Genomic DNA, 26213 nt, shown 5'->3' with positions numbered 1-26213 from the left:
GGACTTTTTTGTAGACCCTTTTAAGATGTACAATATTGTAGTACATTATTTTGATCTATCTCGTACGGTTTAGCCAGCGTTTGCAATGTAAGCGCAAAAAATGTGTTTATTTACGACATCACATTAGAAACCTCTAAAATTATCAGTGTCTCCCTACTATATTATGCATGTATTATACATATAAACCTTTCTCTTGGATCACTCTATCTTTTAAAAAACGCATCAAAATCCGTTGCGTAGTTTTAAAGATTTAAGCATACATAGGAACAGACAGCGGGTAAGCGACTTTGTTTTATACTATGTAGTGATGTATTTTATTAATTCATTTCATTCATATATTTCGTACTTCAAATATTCATATAAGATCCAAGAATCGTCACGCAGCCCCTCCTCTGTCTACTAATAGCCGTATTTCTCAAAAACTGTTTCACGTAGTAATGATTAATAAATCATTTAAAAATTATTCTATGCTTTGTACTAATAAATGCAAAGGTACATATGTCTCTGAAATTTTAATGGTGGCAAGAAGTACGCATTTCATTCTAGGTGGCGTGATAGGTCGTTAGAAAGGTTGCTTATAGGGAACTCAAAAATAAACTCATCTATCTTTCGCATTGTTACCAAGAAGAAATTCCAAAATTTTTAACTTATATATTTGGTTAAGCATTTCTAGCCCTAAATGTTGGTGAATAAGTTTTTGATTTGGCCAAGATTAAACCACAAAGTGAAAAATAAACCAAATTCCGGGACTATCTTGTGGAAAATTACATTGATGAAAATGCGACGTTTCCACTATGTATTTGGGCAGAACATTCGGAATCTCTGCAAAGAACTACAAACACGTACGAATCTTTTCACTCGAAATATAATCAGTCGTTCTTGGAAGCTCATTTAAATATAAATGTAATTTTAAATATAATATTAGAATTTCAAATAAACGTTTACGCAAAAGTAAATAGTGTACACATTTTANTACTGACAGATCAGTACTGTATGAAAATAAATAAAAGTAAAACAAAAAAAGATTGTTAAAGGTGTATGTTGGAAGCGCGGCCCTGTACGGATGCGAAACATGGACGGTGGACCCGACTAAAGATGAAATATAATAAACTGTATTTATAAAGCAGAATATAGCGCAGGGTCGAGTTTCCTTCAATAAAAAGTAGTCACTTCCATGCTCGAGATTCAAAAAAAGATTGTTAAAGGTGTGTTTGAAGCGCGGTACGGGTGCGAAACATGGACAGTGGGCGCGACGGAAAAGAAAAGGTTAGAAGCGTTTGAAATGTAGTCTTACAGGCGAATGATAAGGATATATCGTGGATAGATAATGTTAAAAATGAAGAGGTATTGGGAAGAATAAGTGGAGGACTCAATCAATAAAAAATAGGCGAGATACGTTGGTAGGAAGGTCTACTCAGACACAAATTAGAGGCAGAAACAGGAGTTAAAGAGGAGTAGAAGTATACCTAGATTAGATTACTATTAACAAATAATTAAGATTGTGGGATGTTCTAGTTTCAGAGAAATGCGAAGATTAGCTTAAGATAGGAAAGAGTGGAGGTGCGTGTCCAGCCAGTTTTAGGACTAACGTCCTTATGATGACACTTACCACACAGACCATTTTTTTTGTAATATTATGTCGTTTTTATTCTTCTATCGCCAATAAAAACCTTTAATTTACATTTTATATTAGTTAACAAATTTTCGTGCGGTAAACTACATGGTAATGCTGCTGTATGATTTGCCTAAATGTGGACTAATAATCACTAACAGCCTCTATCAAAAACGGGATGCAATTCGGACATAGCCTTAAAAAGCACTAAATTAAAGCATCATTACTTTTGGAAACAAATTCGTTCACCAAGAAATTTTGGCGTGGATGTTCTATTTTAGTCTTCACGCAATTTTCAAATAGGGAATGGAGCACTAAAAATTTAATTAGAGCACTAAAAAGTAAAATGGCACTTAATTCTCATGAATGATTTTGCGACTTTGTAATATGGGTGTGCTTATTTGCTAGGTTGACAAAAATCCATTTATAAACGTATTTAGATTTAGATAACTAAATACTTTCTGTCAAATCCAACCTTACAGTTTTTTATATACTTATACCTACCTATTAACCACAAGAGTTAGGGAACGTACCCACATACTACTTGACCCGCCAAAGGGGCGGGGGTCTTCAAAAATACCACGCTTGGTCACAGGGGGAAGGTTAGGTTTTCATCACAGTTTTCATCAACATCCACTAGAGAAATCTCGCGCTTTTTCCAAGGTATATTTAAAACTTTCTGTTTGCAAAAAATGCTTTAAAAACCATATTTTTATGACTTACTACGTGAAAAATAGAGGGGAAGAAAGGTCTTGGCATATACTACAGATGGTTACCGAGAGGGGAGGGAGGTAAAAAAAAATTGTAAGGGTAAAAATCAAGTTAAATTACCAACGCCAGTCACTTATTTGAAGCTGCAAATAAAGAGAGTGAAACGGACCATCAGGAAAATAGCTGACATCATTACCGTGATTAGTTATACACCTGGCCAGTGATTTGACATTATGTCAATTTATCAAAATCAAATAAACCACATACATGAATTTTAAAAGGTAAGTATATGTAATTCAAGTGCTTACAAAGCAGTTTTCCATGTATAATACATTTATATACGTACATAATATAGGCACATCAATGTATATAACCGCGTAAATTTGATTTTATTTACTATAGTACATCTACAGATGTAAGCAGTACCTGTGTGTGGTGTTGTGTCTGTCTGTACAAAGTACTTTTGAATTTCGCTTACAGAACTGTTCTATGTAGGTATCCAGTGTGGAACTTACTGTTCCGTAATGAAAGACCGGATTACACATAGGGTAACTAACATTAGCATTCAATTTTTGGGAAATTACATTTACAGAATAAAGTTAAAATAAGAGGAAAAATAAAGAAGGAAATAGGACTATGAGAAACAAGATAAAATAATAATAATAATGGTAATTTTATGTTTCCTATTATGACTTTTGTGTTCAGACGCTGGATATCACCAGATCAGTAATATTAAAGTCTTGAGTACGTAGAAGGATAATGATAATCTAATATTATTTGAATGCCAATTGCCAGAAATAAATACTTTTACGTTTCTAGTACCTAATTTAAATTCCGCGTCCAATCTAGAGCAAATCCTTTGTAATACATAAAGTATTAAATAACACATGTTAACAACGTAAAAAAAAACAATTCATTGGATCTATCCATCCCTATATAATTCAACAACATCAGTTATAACAGCTGTGATGTAATGTCAGTTTTTAATGGTCTCCCCCAAAACTATTCAAACCAAAAATGCTGAAATAGTTCGTAATAAAGATAACAAATTCGTATATAACGTCATACTTTTAAATAACAAATCCTTGAAAACTAAACGGTCGTATTAGTACCCCTTGGCACCTACAGGTTCAAAAAATAAAAAGTTTGCATCTAAATCTCATAGGCAACTCCAATGTTTATTGTCGTTACCACATGAACCGTATGGGTGGTTACTGCAGAATGTTTCCGAAATTGTTTAATTATTGTGAATAACGACACTCGGTTATTACGTTAAAATCAAAATATCACGTTTTTAGGGTGATGCCATATTACCAAGTTCTACTGCACAGTGTATGTACTTGTATAAAACACGAAATTAAAAAAATTAATTCAATCTTTCTTTCAGTCGGCGTAAATTCATTTTCTGTGTTGTCGTGTTAAACCATATTATTTAAGAATTCCCTACCTAAAGTAATTACGCGATTTTCTGCGTAGGTTGTATACAATTGTAAAACAGCAATTAAAAACTAATTATTTAACCCCGTCCAGTTCCTATTCAAGACATAATTTTTGTAATTACTTCGCTGTTCCGGCTTATTTTTTTCAGAAAAAACGTCACTTAACGGAAACAGGAGGTGAAGGCTCCTAATTTTGGCCATCGGCCAACATGACAAACACTAATAATAATCAGATGTCTTGCTTTTCTATGAGCAAGTGTACCTACTTGCTACGTATACCTTTATGAATATGCATAGCAAAAAACCTACCTAGTATAGAAGTCAAGAAAGTTAGAATTGGAATCTTCGTCGAATAAAGAAGGTATGCTGTAGTACATGGTATGTTCAAGCATTATCACAGTAAGCCAAGATGATTTGAGCAGTAGTCAGCAGATGTTGAGAAATGTGACTAGAACTACATGCCACTGACAGTTGGTCATCGCTGGCCAAGAGTTACACTACGTACGTAAGTTTCTTCCATCTTACACATAAATAAATTTATTAATCACAATAACAAAAACTGTAATTTACACAACACTAACAAATGTAATTTATCCAGCATCACTTAATAAAAATCTCGACACTATTCCATAAATACACGCCAAAACACGTGCGTTTGTGAACCCTTCGATGACGCACTTCAACTGCTGTTCACGAGATACTGAACTGACGACGCTGAAGCACAACTAGCACCCGTCAAGATCGGAGTCGACTGGGGCGCGATATTCGTTCGGTCGCGGTCGCTTTTGTTTCCATGTAGGTATTTTCTACTCACTCACAGCACTGGCTAACAAACACTCGCACAGCAGACGGAATCGTAAAATGTATGTCTATTAAAATACGTAATAACGTATAGCCCACGTATCGACGGTATAGTTGCCGGTCGCTCAATGGCGTGTAGTCGTACAGAAGCGCCCGAACTATCGCAGTGCTAGTCTTCCAAATGGGGTTAGTAGGTCGCGGTGGTGACGTTGCCACTCGCGAACTCCGCCGATATGCAGGACCGGACCAACGTATTGGCTCCCACGACAACAAACCTGCTTTGCAACTGCTATTTGCACTTACCACTACAAAACTTACACATTCAGAAATGTCTGTTCATTCTGTACTAAAGTTCTTGTCTGCAGTGAGTAAAAGAACTGCAAATGAGGAATGATAATATGTAATGGCATCCAATAACAAGATATTTTAGTAAATTAGGAAGATGTAATGACAATAAACAATGTATATCACTTATTTCCATAGTCAAAAACACAAAAACGAACACTAATAATTAATAAACGTAAATAAAATTACGGTAAGAACAGACAACACGAACGAAGTGAGTACTGTCGTGATCATGACCTTCCTTGGTAAATGTTTACATGATCGAAAGAGGAGGTCTCCCCCACCACTGTATCATAAAAAGTTCGTGGCGGTCTCACCCCATAAAAAGTTATGGGGGTTCAAAGTTAATAAATATGCCAATTTTTATACATTTCTAGGCATGTAAATATTTATCACCTTTACCCCTTCCTTTTGTTTACAACATAAAAATCCGCTAGGGACGAAAATCATTGATATCATTTAATTCAGCTTCTACGTAGTAAATCGTAGCCGTTTAGTTATATAAAAAGCATATCAAATAATCAAACGGATTTCTTACAACTGGACAACTTGTATATTAGTTACTTGATAATAAATAGATAAAAAAATATATAATGACTAATTATGTAAAACATAACTTTTCATTTTATTTAATTTCAATTATTTACAATCCACGCCGAATTCATCTATAAAACTTCGACAGAGAATGGTTGAATAACACACAAAGCCGTCCCTGACTATTCGAATTGTTTTGTGTTCGAATAGCGCGAGAGTACACTAAAAATGGTAGTTTTTACTTTGACGACCTTAGTTTACGCTTAATTTGTATTCTTATGGACAAATTCGGAATTATTTACGAAACATTTTCTTTTGTTGCTTCATTGGCAATCGCGACAGAGAAGACGCGACGTTGCCGATTGTGCTCATAGACCGTCAAGTTTTCCGTTTCCGCAGATTAGCGCTCGACAATGATCGCAAACGTTGCCGCCGCCGTTGCGACTGTCGTTTATTATTATTTGTCGTCCACCGCAAACCTTTAGATTTCATGTAATAATGAAATAAGAATGTGACATAATCGAAATTTGCATAGTGACCATTTTTGTATTTCGTCCTAACCTGACTATAACAATCAACATTCTGAGAACTATGTACAATGTTTTTTATAATTCAGAAATTCAGATGCATGAAAACTTGTATTTATACCTATCTGCATTATTGTTGTCAACAGTACAGGCACACCGGTTGGACACGCACCTACACCCTTTCCTAACCTAAGCAAATCTTCGCATTTCACTAAAATTAGATCATCCCACCTCCCTAACTATTTGTAAACAGTAATCCATTAAAGTCTACCTCTTCTCCTTTTAACTCCTGTTTTTGCTTCTAATATGTCTCTGACCAGCCCATTGAGTCCTCAGTTCTCCTATTCTTTCTAATACGTCTCTATTTCTAACCTTCTCTATCCACGGTATCCTCATCATTCGCATGGAACACCACAATTTCGAACGCTTTTAACCTTTTCTGTTCTTTTCACACTTTTAACAATCTTTTCCAAATTTCTAAATTAACCGTTCACGAGACATAGACTTCCTTTTGTTGAAGACGACTCGAACCTGCGTTATCCTCTGTTTTAAAGATCTACTGCTCCTTCCATCCTGACTTATATGACATCCTAGATACCGAAACTCTTTCTCTACTTTTTCTTCCCTTGCATACCAGTATTTTTGTTTTACTTTATTTTTTTGGCAGACTATCTTCAGAAATACCCATAAGCTTTTTCATTTCAACTTTACAAAGGTGATTGTGATACAACAAAAGTGAACTTTTTTAGTCTTTAAGTAACTCAACTTTTAATATTTTGGAGTGTTTTAGAATGTAAAGCTCTTTCAAAATTTCAATGAATTCTAAAATATACTTCACCCCTATATCGCAAATAAAGAAGTCCGTAAATGGTTTAATAAAACTTTCAGCTGGTCAAACTTTCTGACACAGTCATTTGAATCAATTTTCCAGTAAAACTTTTTCCATAATTCTTGATCGGTTGACTGACAGAATCAAAAAAGATGAAAATTTAAATCACAAAATAAAACACCCAGTGACATCATTATGTGATGAACAACCTTTTGTAAAGTGATAGATGATTAACGAACTATCATAAAAAAATACGTTCTTTTGATTAAACTGCCGAAATTTTGATATATACCACACTCTAATAAAGATTAAAGAAACAAATCTTTATTTTTACTATATGTACTTACATCGTAATAATTTAATAGTTCAGCCTTATAAAATTTAATAAAAATCAATCTAACTTCGCAAAGCGTAATTTTAGGAATAATACTTAAATATTTCGATCAATTCTGAAGTTTATAAACAATTAAAGAATGAAAAAATACAAAACTAAATACATCTATAATATATACATTTAACCATGTGTATTCTCCATCTTAAATGAGACATTAAGGGCGAAGGAAGACCATTTAAAGCATTTGTGAATGCCAAAACCTTGTACTGACCACGACCAAGGAGAAAGAGAGAAATCACGCGTTACGTCATACCCACATACATACATACATACATATGCGTATTGTGAATATAATTCTCACCTAATTAAGAATTACGCGTTCGTTTCAGCGGTTTTACGTTGTTGCGCTACTCAAAACCATTGTTGTGAGCCTTAATGTATAGTTTGATGATGAAACTAATTTCGTTAACAAAAACGTAAATGAATCTGATTATTATTAATATAATATAGAAAATTACAAATCTCCGAAAACGAAAAACATGATAAGTTTTTTATCATTAGTAAAACACAAAAATATGTGTAAAATGCAGGTTCAAAAACGTGTTTATGATAATGATGTCATACTATTCTTATTCTTCATTTATTTATCACTACATGTACAGTCGACCTTTATTATAATTTACTAGTCGATTCAATTCTGTACACAACAGTGTGAAGTAAATGCTACATAATTCTTTAAAATGTCGTCTGATGTGTGTATACTTACCCCAAACCGTTTTTGCTACATTTGCGACAATATTGCTCAATTAAATCGAGGTTATTCTACAATAAAATCATTGTCAAACGCCTATTTTTGATTTTCGGTCCTACAGCAAGATAAAAACTGAGTTCCTCATCTGGTTTGCACAACCTCTGGGCGTTGTTAACTCCTGATATTCAGGTAAAAATAGATTTTTGAACTTCAGTATATTAATGATATGAAGAGAGCCTGACCAGACAACCGACTGTTACTTTTGCCTCACCAAAGCATTCCGTTTTAACGCGAAAAATAAAGATAAAACAGAATATGCAGTGTCCATCAGTGTCTACTCAGGTGTCGCACTCAGGGGATCAGCCGGTTCCCAAACCACTCAGCAGAAGTGACTAAAGTTTCACATAACCGTTGAGCAGTATTCCACTACACCGGAGTGTAACGATAGTAAGGAGTCCAGCCCGCATAACTGTACTGGAGATGAGGACAGTTTACAAAGTACAACCCAAGTCTGAACTCAATGATCTTAAGAGATCTGCAATTGCCTAATCGTAAGTCAAAATCCGAATTACTTACCCGGTTAGAATTCAGTATCCCCCGGAGTCGGTCTTTTTTTAGGATCCGGCCGAGTACCGGATAATGATGTCGGGTACCTGGCAGTGTCGAAAATTTCTAACTACGATTGCATTGGGATAGGTTGTTTGCCCTAATTTGTTTTATTGATTGATTACTATACCAAATTATTTATTATTTCGATACAGTTCTTGTGTTTACTTTTTCTTGTGAATAAGAAGGCATCGGTATGGCCGAACTATTACCATTTCTGTTGCTTGTTGGTATATAAGGTTTTGATTGATGATAACTTATTAGTAGTGTCCGACCGAAACTGGTTTGTACGACCGAAACCGAAACCGAAACCGAAACTTCCTAATAAGGATCATGTTTTGAGAGAAAAATAAAGAAAACGTTATTATAATCAGTCAGTTTTATCTTTTTATCTTTAAATCACATAGCTCTGCAGTCTTTGACATTTTCACTTATTGATAATCAAATCAAAATCAACATAACAACCCCTCATTTAAGGAAATACTTTAATTGCGCCTTAAAAATACTTAAAATAGGTGAGATGTTTATTTGAGTAAGTATAGTAGACTAGACTCATTTTTCTTTTGAAGATTATTCATGCTTTTTTTATATAATATTAAACATAAAATTACTTTTGTTATTGTTCGCTTGGATGGAATTTAACGCACCGAACATGACCGAGCAGAGCGCGAGAACTCCTGAACGCAGTTTCGGTTTCGGTCGTAGTTTCGGCAGGTCTGCCGCCGAAACCGAAACTCGTTTTTTTTGTCGAAACTCGACCGAAACCGAAACCGAAACCGAAACCGAATTTTCGGTCGGACACTACTTATTAGTATAAATTAACGTGTTGCTCAAACTCAAACCTTTCGTTGAAAATCAGTCAACCAATAATCAAAATTTTATGTTTAAACGACTTTTTGGGCAAGACTTATTGTAGTTTAGGACGTTGGTGAGGGTGGAATTTAATGGAAAGCGCACCAGAACGAAGACATGAACCATTAATCGTACTAGTTCTGCCGGGTACCCGATTGTCGGGTACCCGGCAAAATCAGTATCCGATGCATTTCTCAGAAACAACTATTCAACTCTGAGGAATTGCACCTTGTTATGGATTTCTCGAAGACACGCTTCAAAGCTGTTCTTTTGCACATCATCATCATCATAAGGTCATCAGTCCTAAGACTGGTTGGACACGTACCTCCACTCTTTCCTATCCTGAGCTAAACTTCGCATTTCCCTAAAACTAGAACAGCCCACATCCTTAACTATTTGCGAAGAGTAATCTAATCTAGGTCTACCTCTACCCCTCCTAACTCCTGTTTCTGCCGCTAATATGTCTCTGACTAGACCTTCATGCCTGCGAAGGTATCCTACCAACCTATCTCGCCTATTTCTTATTGACTTCCATAGAGTCCTCTGTTCTCCTATTCTTTCCAATACCTCTTCATTTCTAACCTTTTCTACCCACGATATCCTCATCATCCGCCTATAACACCACATTTCGAACGCTTCTAACCTTTTCTTTTTCGCCGCTCCCACTGTCCATGTTTCACACCCGTACAACGCCGTGCTCCAAACATACACCTTTAACAACCTTTTTCGAATTTCTAAATTAACCGTTCGCGAGCATAGAAGTGACTTCTTTTTATTAAAGGCGACACGACCCTGCGCTATCCTCTGCTTTATATCCCTACTACTCTTCTTTTGCACAGCGGAAATAAAAACCCATCTATTCCAATAGGTCAAGCAGTGCTTTGTAAAGAAACAAATGTCGAAATTAATTAAACTGATGAAATATGAACGTCACAATTGTGTGATCTAAAAGTCACGAGAGCGCTTTTGGATTTATGCGTATGGAACAAAAATGGATCATTACAAAGAAATTTAGTATATGTTCCTGGTAAAATGAACATTAAAAATAAATGTTTGGGTGATCCAAAATGTATTACATTACGTTGGGCTTAATCAAAAATTTTGTCAAAGCTTTGGATAAGACAAAGACCGGCGTTTCTATGTTTAAAATTTTACGTGGTATAAAATTTGAGAACTTTTCAACCAATGTTGAAGACTGCTTAGAATTCCTTCACACTTGTCGTTCGAGACTCTTTTTGTCAATAAAAGAAGTAAGAATTATAATGATATTGTTGCAAATTTGTAGCATAATTACAAAATGAAATTAGTCAGTTAAATCGATCGATAATAATGGGCGGTGCTATCTTGTAGTTGCTGATTTGAAAACAGTGTGAATTTTTCTCTAATTTTTCCGAAAACATGGGTTTCTATTCTAAAAATTGTGATTTAACGCTGCGAGGTAAATATGTGATTTTTTTGTATGGTAACAGACAAAGGTTCACATTAACTCGATACGTTTTTGGTTTTCAATAATTTGGTCATTAAAAGCTTTTGGAAGTGCTTAAAGTAGATGCTTCTTGTAAGACACGTATTTTCAATAGAAATTAAAAAACTAAAAAATGGCCTTCGACAGGCGTTAGAACAAAGCTTTATCTATCTTACTACAAAATTTCAAACCTCTATTCCAAAAATTAAACTCATGACATCTAGAACCGATAAGCATATTTTTACTCTACGGCGCGTGTACTACTGAATCCCCTTAAGTATTATGAATATGAATGCAACTGCATTGATTTTATGAGCGCCTTCTGTTTAAAATAAAAAAGTAAACTAATAAAAACAAACTGTAACACTACGTACAAATAAATAATAATACCCAATTTAAAACTTTCTATAATGCCTTATTTTTCTGTAGGCAATTCACTGACTGGTATATAACAATGTTTTTCTAATTTTTCAATTAGAAGTTTATCTCTGGCCGCTTAAATAAAATTTTTACATGTAAACGACTAGGAATGAACCAAAAAATTCATTGCAAACCAACAACTAAATAAGTAGGTTTTCTTTCTGCACCGATGATTAAACCTCAAGAAGTAAGTAACATTTACATGTAGATACATAAGTAATACGAGGGTGGATTGATAAGTTTCCGGCCTAACCAAGAGATGACGCCACTAGGCCTACCTTGAGGTGACATTCTATAGTACCATCCTTGGATAGCTTGTAGCTATAGTTTCAGCCCGATCTCCTTGCTAGTGTAGGTTTGACAGCACGCTGAACAAGACGCCTCTGTGGTTTTCGTAAAAATGGAAAAGCAGGAAAATCGTGCTGTCATCAAATACTTTTATTTGAAGGGGTTAACGCCGAAGGAAATTAAAAAAGAGATGGACTCAACACTGGGGACATCCTCCCCGTCATATTCAACCGTTAAGCAGTGGGTTTCCGAGTTTAAAAAGGGTCGTGTGAGCACCTCTGATGGGCCTCGCTCAGGACGCCCCGTTGAGGTCACAACTCCAGATATGATCGAAAAAATTCATCAAATAGTGCTGGGAGACCGCAGATTGAAAGTGCGTGAGATAGCTGAGACCTGTAAGATGTCATATGAACGTGTGCAACATATTTTGCACCAACATTTGCATATGGAAAAGCTCTGTGCAAGATGGGTGCCGCGTTTGCTAACAGTCGACCAAAAATTGATTCGAAAAAACATTTCTACCGCAAATTTGTCATTGTATAAGCGTAATCCAAGCGAATTTTTGCGTCGATTCGTAACCGTTGACGAAACGTGGGTCCACCACTACACTCCTGAAACCAAAGAACAGTCTAAACAGTGGATTGGACCAGGGGAACCAACTCCAAAGAAGGCAAAAACAATTTTTTCGGCGAACAAGGTTATGGCTACTGTTTTTTGGGATGCAAGAGGTATTATATACATTGATTACCTTGCAAAGGGTAATACTATCACTGGTCAATACTACGCAGACTTATTGCAACGTTTGAGCCACGAGGTGAAAATTAAACGACCTCATCTGGCGAAGAAAAAAATCTTGTTTCATCACGATAACGCACCAGCGCACACGTCAATCGTTGCGACGGCTAAAATCAACGATCTAAAGTTTGAATTGATGCCGCACCCTCCTTACTCTCCAGACCTAGCCCCGAGTGACTATTTTCTGTTCCCTAATCTCAAAAAATGGCTTGGCGGTAAGAGATTTGCGGACAATGAAGAAGTAATCGAAGCTGTAAATGGTTATTTTGAGGAGCTTGACGAATCAGTCTATAGAGATGGCATTAATAGACTGGAACACCGCTATGAGAAATGTATCAGCCTTGGAGGAGATTATGTTGAGAAATAAAAAAAAAAAATTTTTAAAAACCTTGTTTTTCTTGGTCAGGCCGGAAACTTATCAATCCACCCTCGTATGTAAGCGGTCTCAAACAAAAACACTGACAGTAATTACAAGCTTGCTTAGGAAAACCAGAGAATTAGAATACATAAATAATTATAATAACTGTTCAAGACAACATTTGTGAAACTCGAACACTAATCTGAAAGCTATAATTATCTTGTATGTACAAATGCAACACAACTAAGAATGAACTGCAATTACTAATTTAAAATCGCAAATAAATCATCGTAAGAAAACATACGTTGGTGAATATTTTAATAAATTGGTTGATAACCCTACATTATTAAACTAATTAATTTATAAACGTTTAAGACCATCATTGTTCTTTGTGCAATGGTCTCGTTACATTTTAGCGCAGCAAAGATTAAGAAGTTTAGCATGAAAAAACTACAAAAAATTCGAGGAGACAATTTTAAATTTGGGTGTTACTCATTTGTAGTTACCGTATGAAGTCGTGCACGGTGGCGAGGAGAAAAGAAGGAAGGGTCCTTGTTTTGGCATAAAAGACTATAGCCGATATTTGTTATTATTACATAGTTAGGCATTACGGGTGTGAAACATGGACAGTGGGAGCGGTGGAAAAGAAGGCTTCAAAGTGTGGTGTTACAGGGGAATGATGAGGATACCGTGGATATAGGTTAGAAATGAAGAGCTATTAGAAAGAATAGGAAAACAGGACTCTATGGAAGTCAATAAAAAATAGGGGAAAGAGTAGGATTCTCAGGCATGAAGGTCTAGACAGAGACATATTAGAGACAGAAACGGAAGTTAGGAGGGGTAGATTAGATTACTGTTCATAAACAGTTAAAGATATGGGTTGTTCTAGTTTTAGACCGAGCGGCATGGCCTAGAGGTTCAGACCATTGCTTAGCATTCGGGAGGACGGCGGTTCGATTCCGGGTCTGTCTGCCTTGGTCCAAGTTTTTCTGTGGGTTCCTTGGATCACTTAGGCAAATACTGAGGCAGTAATATTCCACAGATAATCTTTCACTCTCTTATGTCTTCATTTCGTCCGTCTCATCTTTCTCGCCCGAACCACCACCCACCCATTCCCACGATTCCTGAAAGCAGGCTGAAGAGGGCCTTCCGCCCTACCTTCCCGCATAGTCCGGAGGAACTGCCCGCCCACCAGAATGAAACACCCAAGTTTTTTTTTTGACGTGACAACGTCTTATAATTCGATGCAGCCGGCTGCACGCACGAAAAAACATGACTCATGCGGCGTTACCTCGCTCTGAGGCGTTCCATTTAAGGCTCCAAATGCAAGCGAGAGCGCGGAACGAGCGACAAATAGGCACAATCGGCCTCCGCGTTCGGCAGCGTTCGGCATCTGTCTCTCTCATACTTGAGTGAGCGATGCGTCCGCGTGGACAGCTGCTATACAATAATACATTTCCATTTACCTCTTTACCTATATCCATACAAAATATCTATCAAACAAATAAAATTAAAATTTTCTTTTGAAAAAATGAAACAATTCCATCAGTATTTTCTTATGACGTTGTCACGTTCAACTATCGTCAGTAAACCGACTTTACAGACAACCGATTTTTTTTTTCTAGTTTTAGGGAAATGCGAAGATTAGCTCAGGATAGAAAAGAGTGGAGGTTCGTGTCCAACCAGTCTTAGGACTGATGACCTTATGATGATGATGAGGCATTGTATTATGTATATTATTGGAGTCCATTAGTCATTAAGTAGATAGAAAAACCAGGTTTAAGAATTCCATTGTGAATTATAGACAAGTTTAATACCTCTTTTGTTCCCTTAGGTATCTCGTTCATTTAGAAATTTCAGAAATTTGGTCTAGTTCAATATCTTTCTGTAAATATTAGGTTCATCTTTATATTCATTTATATTATAAGTACTTAAGCTATTTGTGTGTGTGTGCTAGTTACCTGCACGACGAATAATTTTGTATTTTATATTCATTTTAAAAGAAACGACGGAATTTGGTTTAAGTGTGTATTAATACACATAAATCTGGTTTTTACCCCCTTCCATTTGAAGGGTGACATACATATTAGATATCAATATTCGAGAATCAACGTTACACAGTTCAACGTTCAAGCAACAGTCAATCAATTTTTGACAGAGTCCTCAGCTAAGAAAGTCTTCTCATAAAAAAATTATGATCAAGCACATATGTAAAAAGTGAAATAAATAACATACACGTGTCCGTGTATTATTTATACGGTGGTCCTTCGAGTTATATACGTGGTACAGCAGTACACCCATTAAGAAAAAAAAAAACATTTCCACAAAGGGCTGATAGGTAGACACCCCACTCCGAAAGAGTGCAGTGAGGAAACGCCCCAATTGTAACATAATATAGAAAACCAATGTTTTAGCTTATTTTATAAAATTAGGTCATTTTCTCCAGGCTAGGTTATGTTAGGTTAGGCTCGGCTGATTTCTTCTTTGTTTGTCGTTGGTATTTACGTTGAGGTAGGTCATATCTTTTTATTTTGTTATTGCTGTTTTCCTCACTTTTTCGTACACTAAATGATCCGCATAATACTAATACAGTAAGACCCCGCTTAACGCTGTTTCGGTTTAGCGCTCTTTTATTTCAACCCGGGGATTCCCCGAAATTGTGCGCAGCGCTAGGTTTTATGGACCAATTTGTTGAAAATGATCCAAATTTTGACAGGAGTTCAAAAGCAAGATGNTAAAAAATAGGCGAGATAGGTTGGTAGGGCAGAAACAGGAGTTAGGAGGGGTAAAGGTAGACCTAGATTAGATTACTATTCGAAAATAGCGCACATCCTTCGCTGTTCTAGTTTTAGGGAAATGCGAAGTTTAGCTCAGGATAGGAAAGAGTGGAGGTACGTGTCCAACCAGTCTTAGGACTGATAATCTTATGATGATGAGGCCAAACGTTTATATTTAAGTAATTCAAAATAAAACTAAAAAAAAGGGTCATTTTTTACATTAGTTGACATTGGAATTGAGACATAAAATTTAGTCAGGTAGGTAGTACTCACCAAGTAGAATCGTGTGGTAGTATTAATTCCATGCGGAAACCAATGTTTCTTGAGATACAGGCTCCTAAAGTTTTCTTAATCGGAGGAAATTCCAGTTGGTACGGCCCTGACTGCAGCCCTTCGTCAGCTGTTTTCACCAAATATGCATTGATGACGTCATTGTTTAGTTAGGTAGATTTATGACGCACTGGAGTTTCTTTATGGCTGATATACTGGAATAATATTAAGAGGATATCTTTTAGGACAAACGATGTTTGGCGGGAACAGCTGACGGAAGGCTAAAGCCAGGGCCGTACCTACCGGAATTTCCTACGATTAAGAAAACTTTAACAGCCTGTATCTCAGTCACATTGATTTTTAAACAAACAATAAATAAAATTCCAATAAATACTACCACACTACTTTACTTGGTGGGTACTACCTACCTGACAAAACTTCATGTCTCAATTCCAATGTTAACTAATGTAAAAAATTACCAAAAAAACAATTATTATATTTAATACCTAACCAATTTTCTATCCATCTTCCTCCAACCCCATTATTTACATGTTAAGATAGCCTCGTTTAGCGCGTTATGCGGGGTCTGTGTTTTTTGTTTAGAAAATTTAGATATAAATAAACCAGATAACCAATGATATAACCGCATAGAATGAAATAAGTTACACATATGTACATGTAGAAATACCATTTATGTATGTCATCAAAATTTTCCTTTGTAACACCGGAGGTTTCTCACGTCCACGTCGTAGTAATTTAGGAAAGTCCCATCCATGCATTCGACGAATATTTATGTTATATCCACACACATTAAAACGTTAAATAGACAGGCGGTGTTTAATTCTTTGTCTATACGTATTCTTCACTGTTAATTTCTTTTGTTTAAATAACACGACCGTCGAAACAAAGTTCGCGTTATCTATTACCCAGCGAGGCACGGAACAAGAACAAGTGCACGCTTTTATTGTTATACTCTTGATCTACATTATTTCAAAATCATTACCAAACAGCCCGCCAAAGTGGAACGAGTAAGCAAGCGAACGCTGTCGTGCCGCCGCCACCGATTCGTGATTCAGACTTTCGTTTTTACGTCTAAATGTACGAAGCGTGACAGTAGCGAACCAACATTCGTTACCAACAATAATTAAATTTTTCATTGAAAAGAAACTATTCAAAGAAGTTTTTTATGTAATCACAAGCTTAATCTATAACAGTTCTAAACAATATTCACATGTACTTGTAACTGCAATGTACGTTATAGGATTTTACTGGTACCTGGTGTTAATATATTATGTTAGATAAGGGTTTTATACTGTTTGTATTGAAGATTTATGTAAAATTGTAATAAATTAAAGCCAACTGAGATGATAACTTGTTTTATTTTTTCAAACCGACAAAATTAAGACAAAACAACTTTTTAGTTAGCTTTGATTAAAAGAAAATGAAAACTATTTACTTTCACATACTAATTTCAGCATATTTAGGTTAATATTGGTCCCAAAAGGGTGCAAAAAATCGATATTTTTGTGGTCAGATATTGCTACAACAATCACAAGCGCTCGTTTTACTCTAAATTTTCTAGTAACTCTATATCTATTGCTCCAGGTGAGAAAACTATTTTGATTGACAAAAACTGAAAGTTAAATGTTGATAAAACGACAGTTATAGAAATTGGAGAGGTTAGAGGTGGAAAAGGAAGAGACTATTGCCCCAGGTGGGAGCTAAAGCCTTCCATGGGACGGTAGCGGATCTAAGACCAAATGAGTGGGGAAAGCGTTAAGGCTATCAGGGGTATGTAGTATTTTTCAATGAGCGAGGCCGCCTAACGCGTCTCTTTGGCATTTGTTTTCAGACTTTGCCATAAAATGTAGGGAAAGAGCGAATATAAAAATAGGAGATGAAAAATTAGATGTGGCGGATTTTTGGTTTCTAGGAAGTCAAATACTTCAGGATGGAAGGAGCAGCAGAGATATAAAACAGAGGATAGCGCAGACTCGACTTTAACAAAAGACACTTAATATACCCTCGAATGACGAATTTCAAAATTCGAAAAAACTTGTTAAAGGTGTATGTTTGGAACGCGGCGCTGTACGGGTGGGAAACGTGGACGGTGCACGCTGCGGAAAAAAAGTTAGAAGCGTTCGAACTGTGGTTTTACAAGCGAATAACGAGGTTAGAAATTAGAAGGAATAGGAGAATAGTAAACTCTATGGAGGTCAATAAGAAATAGGCATGATAGGATACTTTCTCAGGCATGAAGGGCTGACCAGAGACATATTAGAGACAGAAACGCGAGTTAGGAGGGGTAGAGGTAGACCTAGATTAGATTACTGTTCGCAAATAGTTAAGGATGTGGGGTCTTTCTAGTTTTAGGAAAATGCGAAGATTAGCTCAGGATAAGAAAGAATGAAGGTGCGTGTCCAACCAGTCATAGAACTGACGACCTTATAATGACGATGACCATATGAACAACATTGTAATAGTATAACTCGTTTCAATGATGTGTATTTTTGCGCTCTAATTTTCATCGTAATTTAATTATTCAACCGTTTTCACTTGGCTAATTCTATTCGTGGGGGGAACACTGCAACTTTAAATGTTTATTCGCTCCTGTGAAAACTCTTTACAACAATGAATGCATTTATTACGGATAGGATCATCAAGTTAGTATTGAAGGCACGACTATTGTAAAGTTACCAAACAAACACCTTACTTTGAATTGTTCGTATTTTATCGCACTTTACTTAATGACTGCATACAATGCATAGATACCGTAGACCTTCTCTTTGAAACACAAACTAAACAATTTTTGAAAATAGGTAAACACAGAATTTACTTGAAGTCGTTACCATTTACATATTACCAAATAAAACTATACTATTGGCATTGAAGTACATGAATAATGAACTTCTAGTAATAATTCTTCTGTAATGAATTCAAATTTCCTCTGTGACCAAACATAAAAACGGACAAAACTCTAATTTTGTTTCCCTCATTAATTACAACACTTACATGAAAATTCAATTTTTTAATAAATTTTATCTAAAAAATAATATTAGTAGTAATTTAAAAGCGTTCTTTAATGCAGTTTTTTAAATTTCTCATGAAATATCATTCATATATTATTTAAATGAACCCAAATTGTACGCGACCTCATAAAATAAAATGGAAAATGATTAAAACAAAACAAATCTTTAACCAACCAAATCTTTTAAAATACAAGTCGATAAGCTGAAAATCAACAAAAATTGGACCGTTGCGGTTATTTTGAATAAGATTACTTTTTAACAAAAAAAAGTTTATGATTTTTTCTGCTGTCATGTATCACCTACACACCGTAACACCTCTGAATCCAAGCCGTTGACCAAATCTTAGGCAAATACAAACCAGCCCCTAGACTATAGCCCCAAGGCCCGTAAGACTATAATTGTTTAGATGACGTCGGCCGTGAAAGCCTACCATGCATTTATAATTATTACAATAAGTTTATTATTATTTATGTATGTAAAAATTACTGTTCTATTTTTATAGCACAGCCGAAATAATACAAAGGATGTACCTAATACATTTCCGTAAGAAGGTATTTCGCTTTTGGCTTTCTGTTAAATATAGTATTCAGATAAGTAAATGTCAGTGGAAATACAAGACTACGTCAGATAACTAATGCGATAAGAACGAGAACGTCACTGGATGAAAGAAAGATAAATTTGTTTGATTTATGGCGAAACTGGAAAAAAAATCGAGTCAAAGATTTCAACGTAAGAATACAACATGTAATTATGACGTGTAAACCATTGTTGAATAGTGTTTAAAAGTATTACTTCAACATTACTTAAATATGTCCAAAGAAGTGCACATAAGAAAATAAACACTAATACCATGAATATACCCAATTAAATACATTACAGTAGTTTGAGAAACACAGCGAATGCATACGCACCCATATGATTAATGGCATCCAAGGAATTAATGTTAGTTCATATTTTACAAGAGATTTTACTTTATGGTTTGAACGAAGTCTACATATTTCGGATTAAGATGTGTCTTTTAGCTATTGAATAAAATTCTAAAAAGGGTATACCGTTCATAACAGTCAATGTTACCTAATCGAATTGAAGATGCATATTGAAAATATACAAGTTTTCCTAATCGAAATAAATTGTACATCAGTAGGCAGCATGTAAAAATGCATCCTTTTCAATATATAATACGTAGATACTGTAATATAAAAATGAATAGAGATAAAACTTTATATAGAAATAAGAAAAAAAGTCGAAGAGAAAATTTACTTCGTAAATCTCTGATAATGTACAGGGTTGTCTAGGAAAATTTCGGACCTTCAGCTGCAAAATAACCGGGCTCCCAAAATTATTTCTTTCAAAATAAAAATGTATATTTGATATTTTGATAGAAATTCCAAATGTTCCGACACCCTAAAAACCCTGGCCCGAAGATCACCCCTTTTTTCCATTCCTCTCGACGACCTTGACAAAAGTTTTACTAATTTTAACGTCTATTTGTCCTTTCTTGGAAAAAATTAAAATCTTTATTCATTTTCAAATTTAAACTAACTATATCCCAACCTTCAATAAGTGCATAATCCCTTATCTCTTTTTAGGGTAGTTTGCCCCTTGAAAGTTAGGTTATGGTTAGTTTAGATTGCCTTCATTCTCTCTAATTATGTAATTAAGTCGAAGAAGAGTTTTGAGGAAGCACATTATAAAGGATTGGTAGAGGATATATTGATGATTAGGAAACATTTCTTGTTGTTATAATGTTATTTTTGAAAATAAGCTTTAACAACTAAGAACTCGATTAAAAAAATTATAAAAATCTTGCGGTGCTACATTTGTACTATATAAGAAGTAGGTACCGAACTACAGATTCAAATTTAGCCTGTACGACGTTATTGAATGCCCGTTAATGAATAAACGTTCATGTATTTTACCTACGTCCCGTGGGTACTCTTGAAAATAATTGACGTAATCCTAATTAAAATAGTTTAGGCCATGTATGTGTACACGGGGTGACCCATTTTACCAGAAACACCTAAATAAATCTACGGAAAAGGCTTACATCAAAAAAATGTCTGAACAAAAGTAGTATAACTTTTACGAATTTGACCTTGGAGTCAAATTTCAAGGTGATTTCAAAGGTGTCGGTTTTTTAAAAAGAACCCTATTTTTTACTACGAAGTTAGAAAGTGCGCAAAATTCTACGTTCACATATAATTTATTATAGTGGAAATTTGAGGTACTGTGAAGTCATATTTAACGGTAAAAATTTTTAACTAATGCCTAATTTTCCGTGCCCAATTTCATAGATTCATCCAGATGTTTTTAGCTCAAGCTTTCCATAGGAAAACAAAATTAAAGCGTGTATTTTTTAGACGATTTCTATGACATTTTTAATTATTCATAGTGGTTAATATGAAATATTAATGTGAAAATTCATTTTCAATTTTTCATCCACTACAAACCACCAGCAACAAAATTTTCCCTCATTAACCTCAGGTAGTTTGTAGTGGATGGAAAATTGAAAATTAATTTTCACATTAATATTTTATGAGCTTTCCACCCTAGAATAAGCTCCACCTTTACTTCCAGAGTCAGGGTCACCACATGATTATTTATGTCTCAATCGGTACATCTCACAAAAGCCGTAATCGTAGGTCAACATTAAAGAAAAAAAGACAAAATTACTATTGTTGTAGCATTTTAAGCTTAAAATAACCTTTGAACTATAACACAGAGATAAAAAAAAATCCATTTTGAAGATATTTTATCGTAAAATGACCTTTAATTCCTATTATAATTAATTATATCTGAATGCAGAATCTTGCGCTCTTTCTGAAACAGGAGTAAAAAAAAGGTATTGTAACGAGCACGAGCGTGTTTGTGTGCGATCGGGCATACGTGTGTGTGAGCGGCTTATCGATTCGCCGACTAGCCGCAGGCGCCTTTCTTCATGTGCGTCGTATTTGTAAATGTGTGTGTCGAATCTGCGTTCTGGGAAAGCAGTTAAACAGTTCAAAGAAAAAGAAACTTTTTCGGACGTTTCGAGAAAGCTTCCGAAAGGAAACAAAAGACTATTTAAAGGAAGAGACGATCGCCGAGAGGGAGTAGAAATAAATTGACCGTTGCAGAAGTGAAAAAGAGAAATAAATTGACAGTGATAGAAGTGAAATAAATAGCGCAGTAAATAGTGACATATCAACATTAGTGTAAATAAATAGAATAATTCATAACCTAAGTTTAATAATTTAATAGTGTTTTTAAGTTCTTTAATAAATATGTAAATACATCGTTTTTGTCATTATCAGTCATCGAAGTTAATTTTGTTAAACCAACGAACATTATAGTATATTTTTTTGTCAAGACACTTTTTTAAATGTACGCCTAACGCGTACAGTTACTTAAGTGGTTCTTTCAAAATGGGTCACCCCATACAAATAGGTAACGATTGGTGTTAGTTTGATTATCTTCTTTTTACAATAGTCGGCATTAAATTCTGAGCCCGTTTAATAAGCGCTTATAAAGGAAAACGGTACAATTCTTGAATAATTATTTCGTCCTATAAAATACAACACAAGTGTATGTTACGTGAGTTGTAATTACGTTTCCTGCCTTTCTTCGATCAACAGTTGGTAAGATTAGACAATTCCGAGGCTTTATATTAAAATGCACGCGGTGTATGGTTATAATGCGTATGTACTGTACTACCTAGTTATCTTATACGTAACCGAAGTGGATACCACATACATACATGCACAGTTGCATGTTAAATATAAAAAAGAAATATGGCCGTAGCAGTAGCGTTACTTAATAGTATGTAACCGTGTGTAAAATAAAATTACGTTAAAAACATTTTAAGAACAACACTTTTATAAAATATGTCGATAGGTAGTAAAATACGGCGATTGCAAATTTAGCCGATTTAATCGGCGGCAGGAAGAAAATTTTTAGGGGTATAAAAATGGAAGGTGTAACGCCACACGTCACGTCACTCGGCACGGGTGACCCCTAGTGGATATGTCCAAAAGGAGTCATTTTAACAGGTTTCAGAGGTAACCTATCTAACAATAATCCGAAAATTGTCATTTCGACAAATTGTATTTTTTTGGTGTTTAGTAATTAGTTAATGCAACATTAAATCATTTTTTTTAATACTACTATAATATAGAAACTAAAGAAGATTCACGTCTTACGCATATACACTAATACACGTTCGCTTCTTTTTTGTTAATTACAGTGGTAAATTAGGCTGATTTATGCCCAGGTAGATACAGAAAATAAAAACAAGTGCCAAACGCGAATTATTAAAATGTTGTTACATACGGTAAGTATACATATAATCAATAACAATCCCTTGCGGTAAAGTAAGATGGTCTCTTAATTACTTCAATTACTACTAACAACCGAAAAATTAATATTTTAGATTATCTGAAACTAACATCACATTAATCTTCTAATCATACAAATAATTTTTAAAAATGTAAGGACTACTACACTATTAAATTTTTAAAGAAATTTTCTAAGATTAAAAAAAATTTTTTTCTCTGTAAATTTTGGATAGTCATTGAATAATTTGAAACTGGATATGGTGAAGACGTCGACCGTACAGAATTTATTTATAATCGTACGTATTATATAGTTTACTGTATTTAAATCGACAAATCCTTTCAGATAATTCACCATTTTATTGGGTGTCCGCCATGTTGAATTTATAACGTTTTACGCATTTTTACCTTAATTACAAACATACGTTTTATCTCACCAAAAACTATTCAAAATGTTACTAATTTTTCCTATGTAATAAAAGACAACTTGAGTAACATAAATTTTTACTAATAATTTTAGTCTAAAATCAACTTCTTGGAAGTCTGTTTTAGTTTCAATAATAACTTCAATGAATGATTAAACAACGTTTACATCATCGTCCGATTGTTGTTGCAAGACGTAGATTTTAGTATGGTTTTGTATTTTAAGACGAGCATAAGCAATTCTATTTTTTAAAAATGGTGGCTCGCGTTTCGCGGGCGAGTTACTTACCTAGCCTATAAACTGTAAACACAATTAAATAACCATTTATTTCATACATATTAAAGGAACTTCCACAAAATGATATCAAACCGGGGCAAAAATTGAATTAACATTAACAGGTCAGGTTAGGTTTACAAATATATGTGTATCAGTGTTTATAAAAGCAATTTAACGTAGGCTTTTACGCTTTTAATTACTTGACAAGACAATTAAACAGTATCTTTTAATTTTAACATTGAATTTTGACGAAATCATTTACTTAATGCGTTTTTATTGTTTATCGATTATTTAATTTTTTTTAATAGATACCTTAAAAATAAATGAGCATGGTTCAGTATAGTTATACAGGGTGTCCCAGTTATAATAATTAAAAAAAAAACATGGCTTCCTGACACAAAATACAACAAAAAAGTGTTATACAATTTTTCAATCCAGTGACAATTGAGCTCGCAAATCGTCTTTGTAAATTTGAACGTACAATTTGTTTCATTACGGGCCTGGATCTAGGCGACCAACGTCGCTCAGCTGATCTAGTGTGGATGTAACAAGTACCTACCGGGAAGAAGCCGAATGCACTTCCACCTTGTAAAAAAAAGGTAAAAGTGAAAAAGAAATGCGTACCTTTTTTAAAAAATGTTTAAATTGTCCGCCATTCGCTTCAATGCAACACTGACAGCGACGTACCCAGTTGCTGCGAATTTTGGCCCAGATACCGGGAATATTTCGAATTATCCGATAGGCATTGGTAATGTAACTCACCACCAACTGACGGTTGAATAAGAACCGTACTAGAATGCACTATCACACTACTAATTGTCCTTATTGTAATAGTCTTTTATGAAATGACCACTAAATAAATAAACTAACACTAACAAACAAGTAAATTCCACAACAATCCAAAGCGAACTGAACAACCTGTTAGAATCTACAACATTATGTGCCTTGTTTTCGAGTCACTTCCAGCAGTGTAATTATACGAGGTTATATCAATACTTAGGTTTTTACATTTAATAAAAACAAAATAACCAAAATTGGTCCTTCTGGACACACCCTTGTATTACCCCACGTGGAGTTAATGAGCCCTGCCAGGCAAAAGTAACGTTTAACACATGTGAATGGTCAAAGTAGGTCGCATCTTGTCTCAACTTTTACAACCATAACACATACATTTGTTTTCGTACACTAGTACGTTATGTTACAAAATTTTACCATACGCTGGGTGGTGAGGGTTGTTTGTGCACCGCTTCTAATTATTCCGTAGTTGTTAAAATTTCTTTTCTATTTAAAATAACATAATATTCGACGTCATGGACTACATTAGGTCCACTTCAGTTTACGATCATGGGATTTTCGATTGTGATAGGTACATAGTTTTTCTAACGTATTTGTCATCTAATGAACCTTAACGCGAGTGCATTTTCTTCGGCTGATCCGTAACTTAATACCAAACATAAACAATAACATCACCCCAAAAACCAGCTGATTCCGACCTACTGAAGGTGAATTTTTCTACGATCAGCTGGTAATCGTAATTAATTTCCGATTGTGCAGAGCCGGCTTCAAAACTGATATAATTTTTTATTTTGTTTCAAAAGTCAAAAGTGTTATAACATTTTATGTTCCAAATGTCCGTAGGAATCTGTGGTATAAATATTAATTATTATAACTGGGACACCCTATATAGTTGGGACGATCAAAATTGACAAAGTCTTCTTCCTTGCTTCTACTTGGGACTGTAGTCATTTGCTGCGTTTCGAACACGTCCTTATTAATTTAAGAAATGCTTCATGAGAGTACAGGCAAAGTGAAAAGAGATAATCGAATAATAGCGGTTAGAGATTGCTTACGTACGCAAAAGATCAGGATCGGCTTTATAAGTGCCTGGTTGGAATTACATACATAAAAAAGACGCGTCCTAATGCATTGCTAAATTCTTGAGAATGTAGAACTTTCATTAAAGTTCAATACTAGCAACATGCTCAAATTTTACTTGTCTGCATCTCTTTCTTGTTGTTATTCCTTTTTCTTTAAGAGTGTCCGTTGCAACACTTACCTGGCATCTCTTTTCTATGTTAACGAAATTCCCTACAACGTTTGTCGTGAGTAAAAGTAGGCATTCTGTTAACAACCGCTCTAGTCTGGTTAATAAGCCAATTTTAAATGTCCCAACTATACATGCGCATATACTTAATGCCGGTTTTAAGGAAAACGGGAGGGGAGAGAAAGTTATCGTTTTGGGGAGCTACAGCAGAGCCGGGCAAACTCGGATCTTTTGCATCCTGAGTGATCCTCAAGGTTAACCAAGTAGCTCCTCATTGATCCTGCGAGTGCGAGTGAGATGATTCTTTCCTTTTCTTATCCCTTCCATTTCGTAGATGAGTCCCCTCTTCCATAGCCAAACCCAATAGTTTTGCGAACGTAGTAACGAAAATTTTCGTAGGTATTATTTAAGTTGCG

The 26213-nt window shown here is 35.0% G+C and overlaps 1 protein-coding gene across 7 annotated transcripts in view; it reads right to left on the bottom strand.

Moving 5' to 3' along the window:
• Positions 1-26213, bottom strand: part of LOC108739593 (nuclear receptor coactivator 1) — a 368290-nt gene that overhangs the window by 101042 nt on the left and 241035 nt on the right. For 3 of the 7 annotated variants that reach the window (XM_018473577.1, XM_018473575.1, XM_018473576.2), the window contains exon 1: positions 4072-4664. The exons of 2 other annotated variants lie outside the window; for them this stretch is intronic. In XM_018473577.1, coding sequence (XP_018329079.1) covers positions 4072-4154 — 83 coding nt within the window. In that variant the 5' untranslated portion in view covers positions 4155-4664. Of the gene's footprint in view, positions 1-4071; positions 4665-26213 lie in introns of those variants that run through there. 2 more of the 7 variants (XM_018473571.1, XM_018473574.2) reach the window with 1 other exon arrangement.

Source organism: Agrilus planipennis, unplaced genomic scaffold (genome assembly GCF_000699045.2).
Source record: "Agrilus planipennis isolate EAB-ADULT unplaced genomic scaffold, Apla_2.0 scaffold236, whole genome shotgun sequence".
In the NCBI taxonomy this organism is placed as follows: Eukaryota; Metazoa; Arthropoda; class Insecta; order Coleoptera; family Buprestidae; genus Agrilus; species Agrilus planipennis.
The sequence above is the reverse complement of the archived record's forward strand: the minus strand, read 5'-3'. Positions and strand labels throughout refer to the sequence as shown.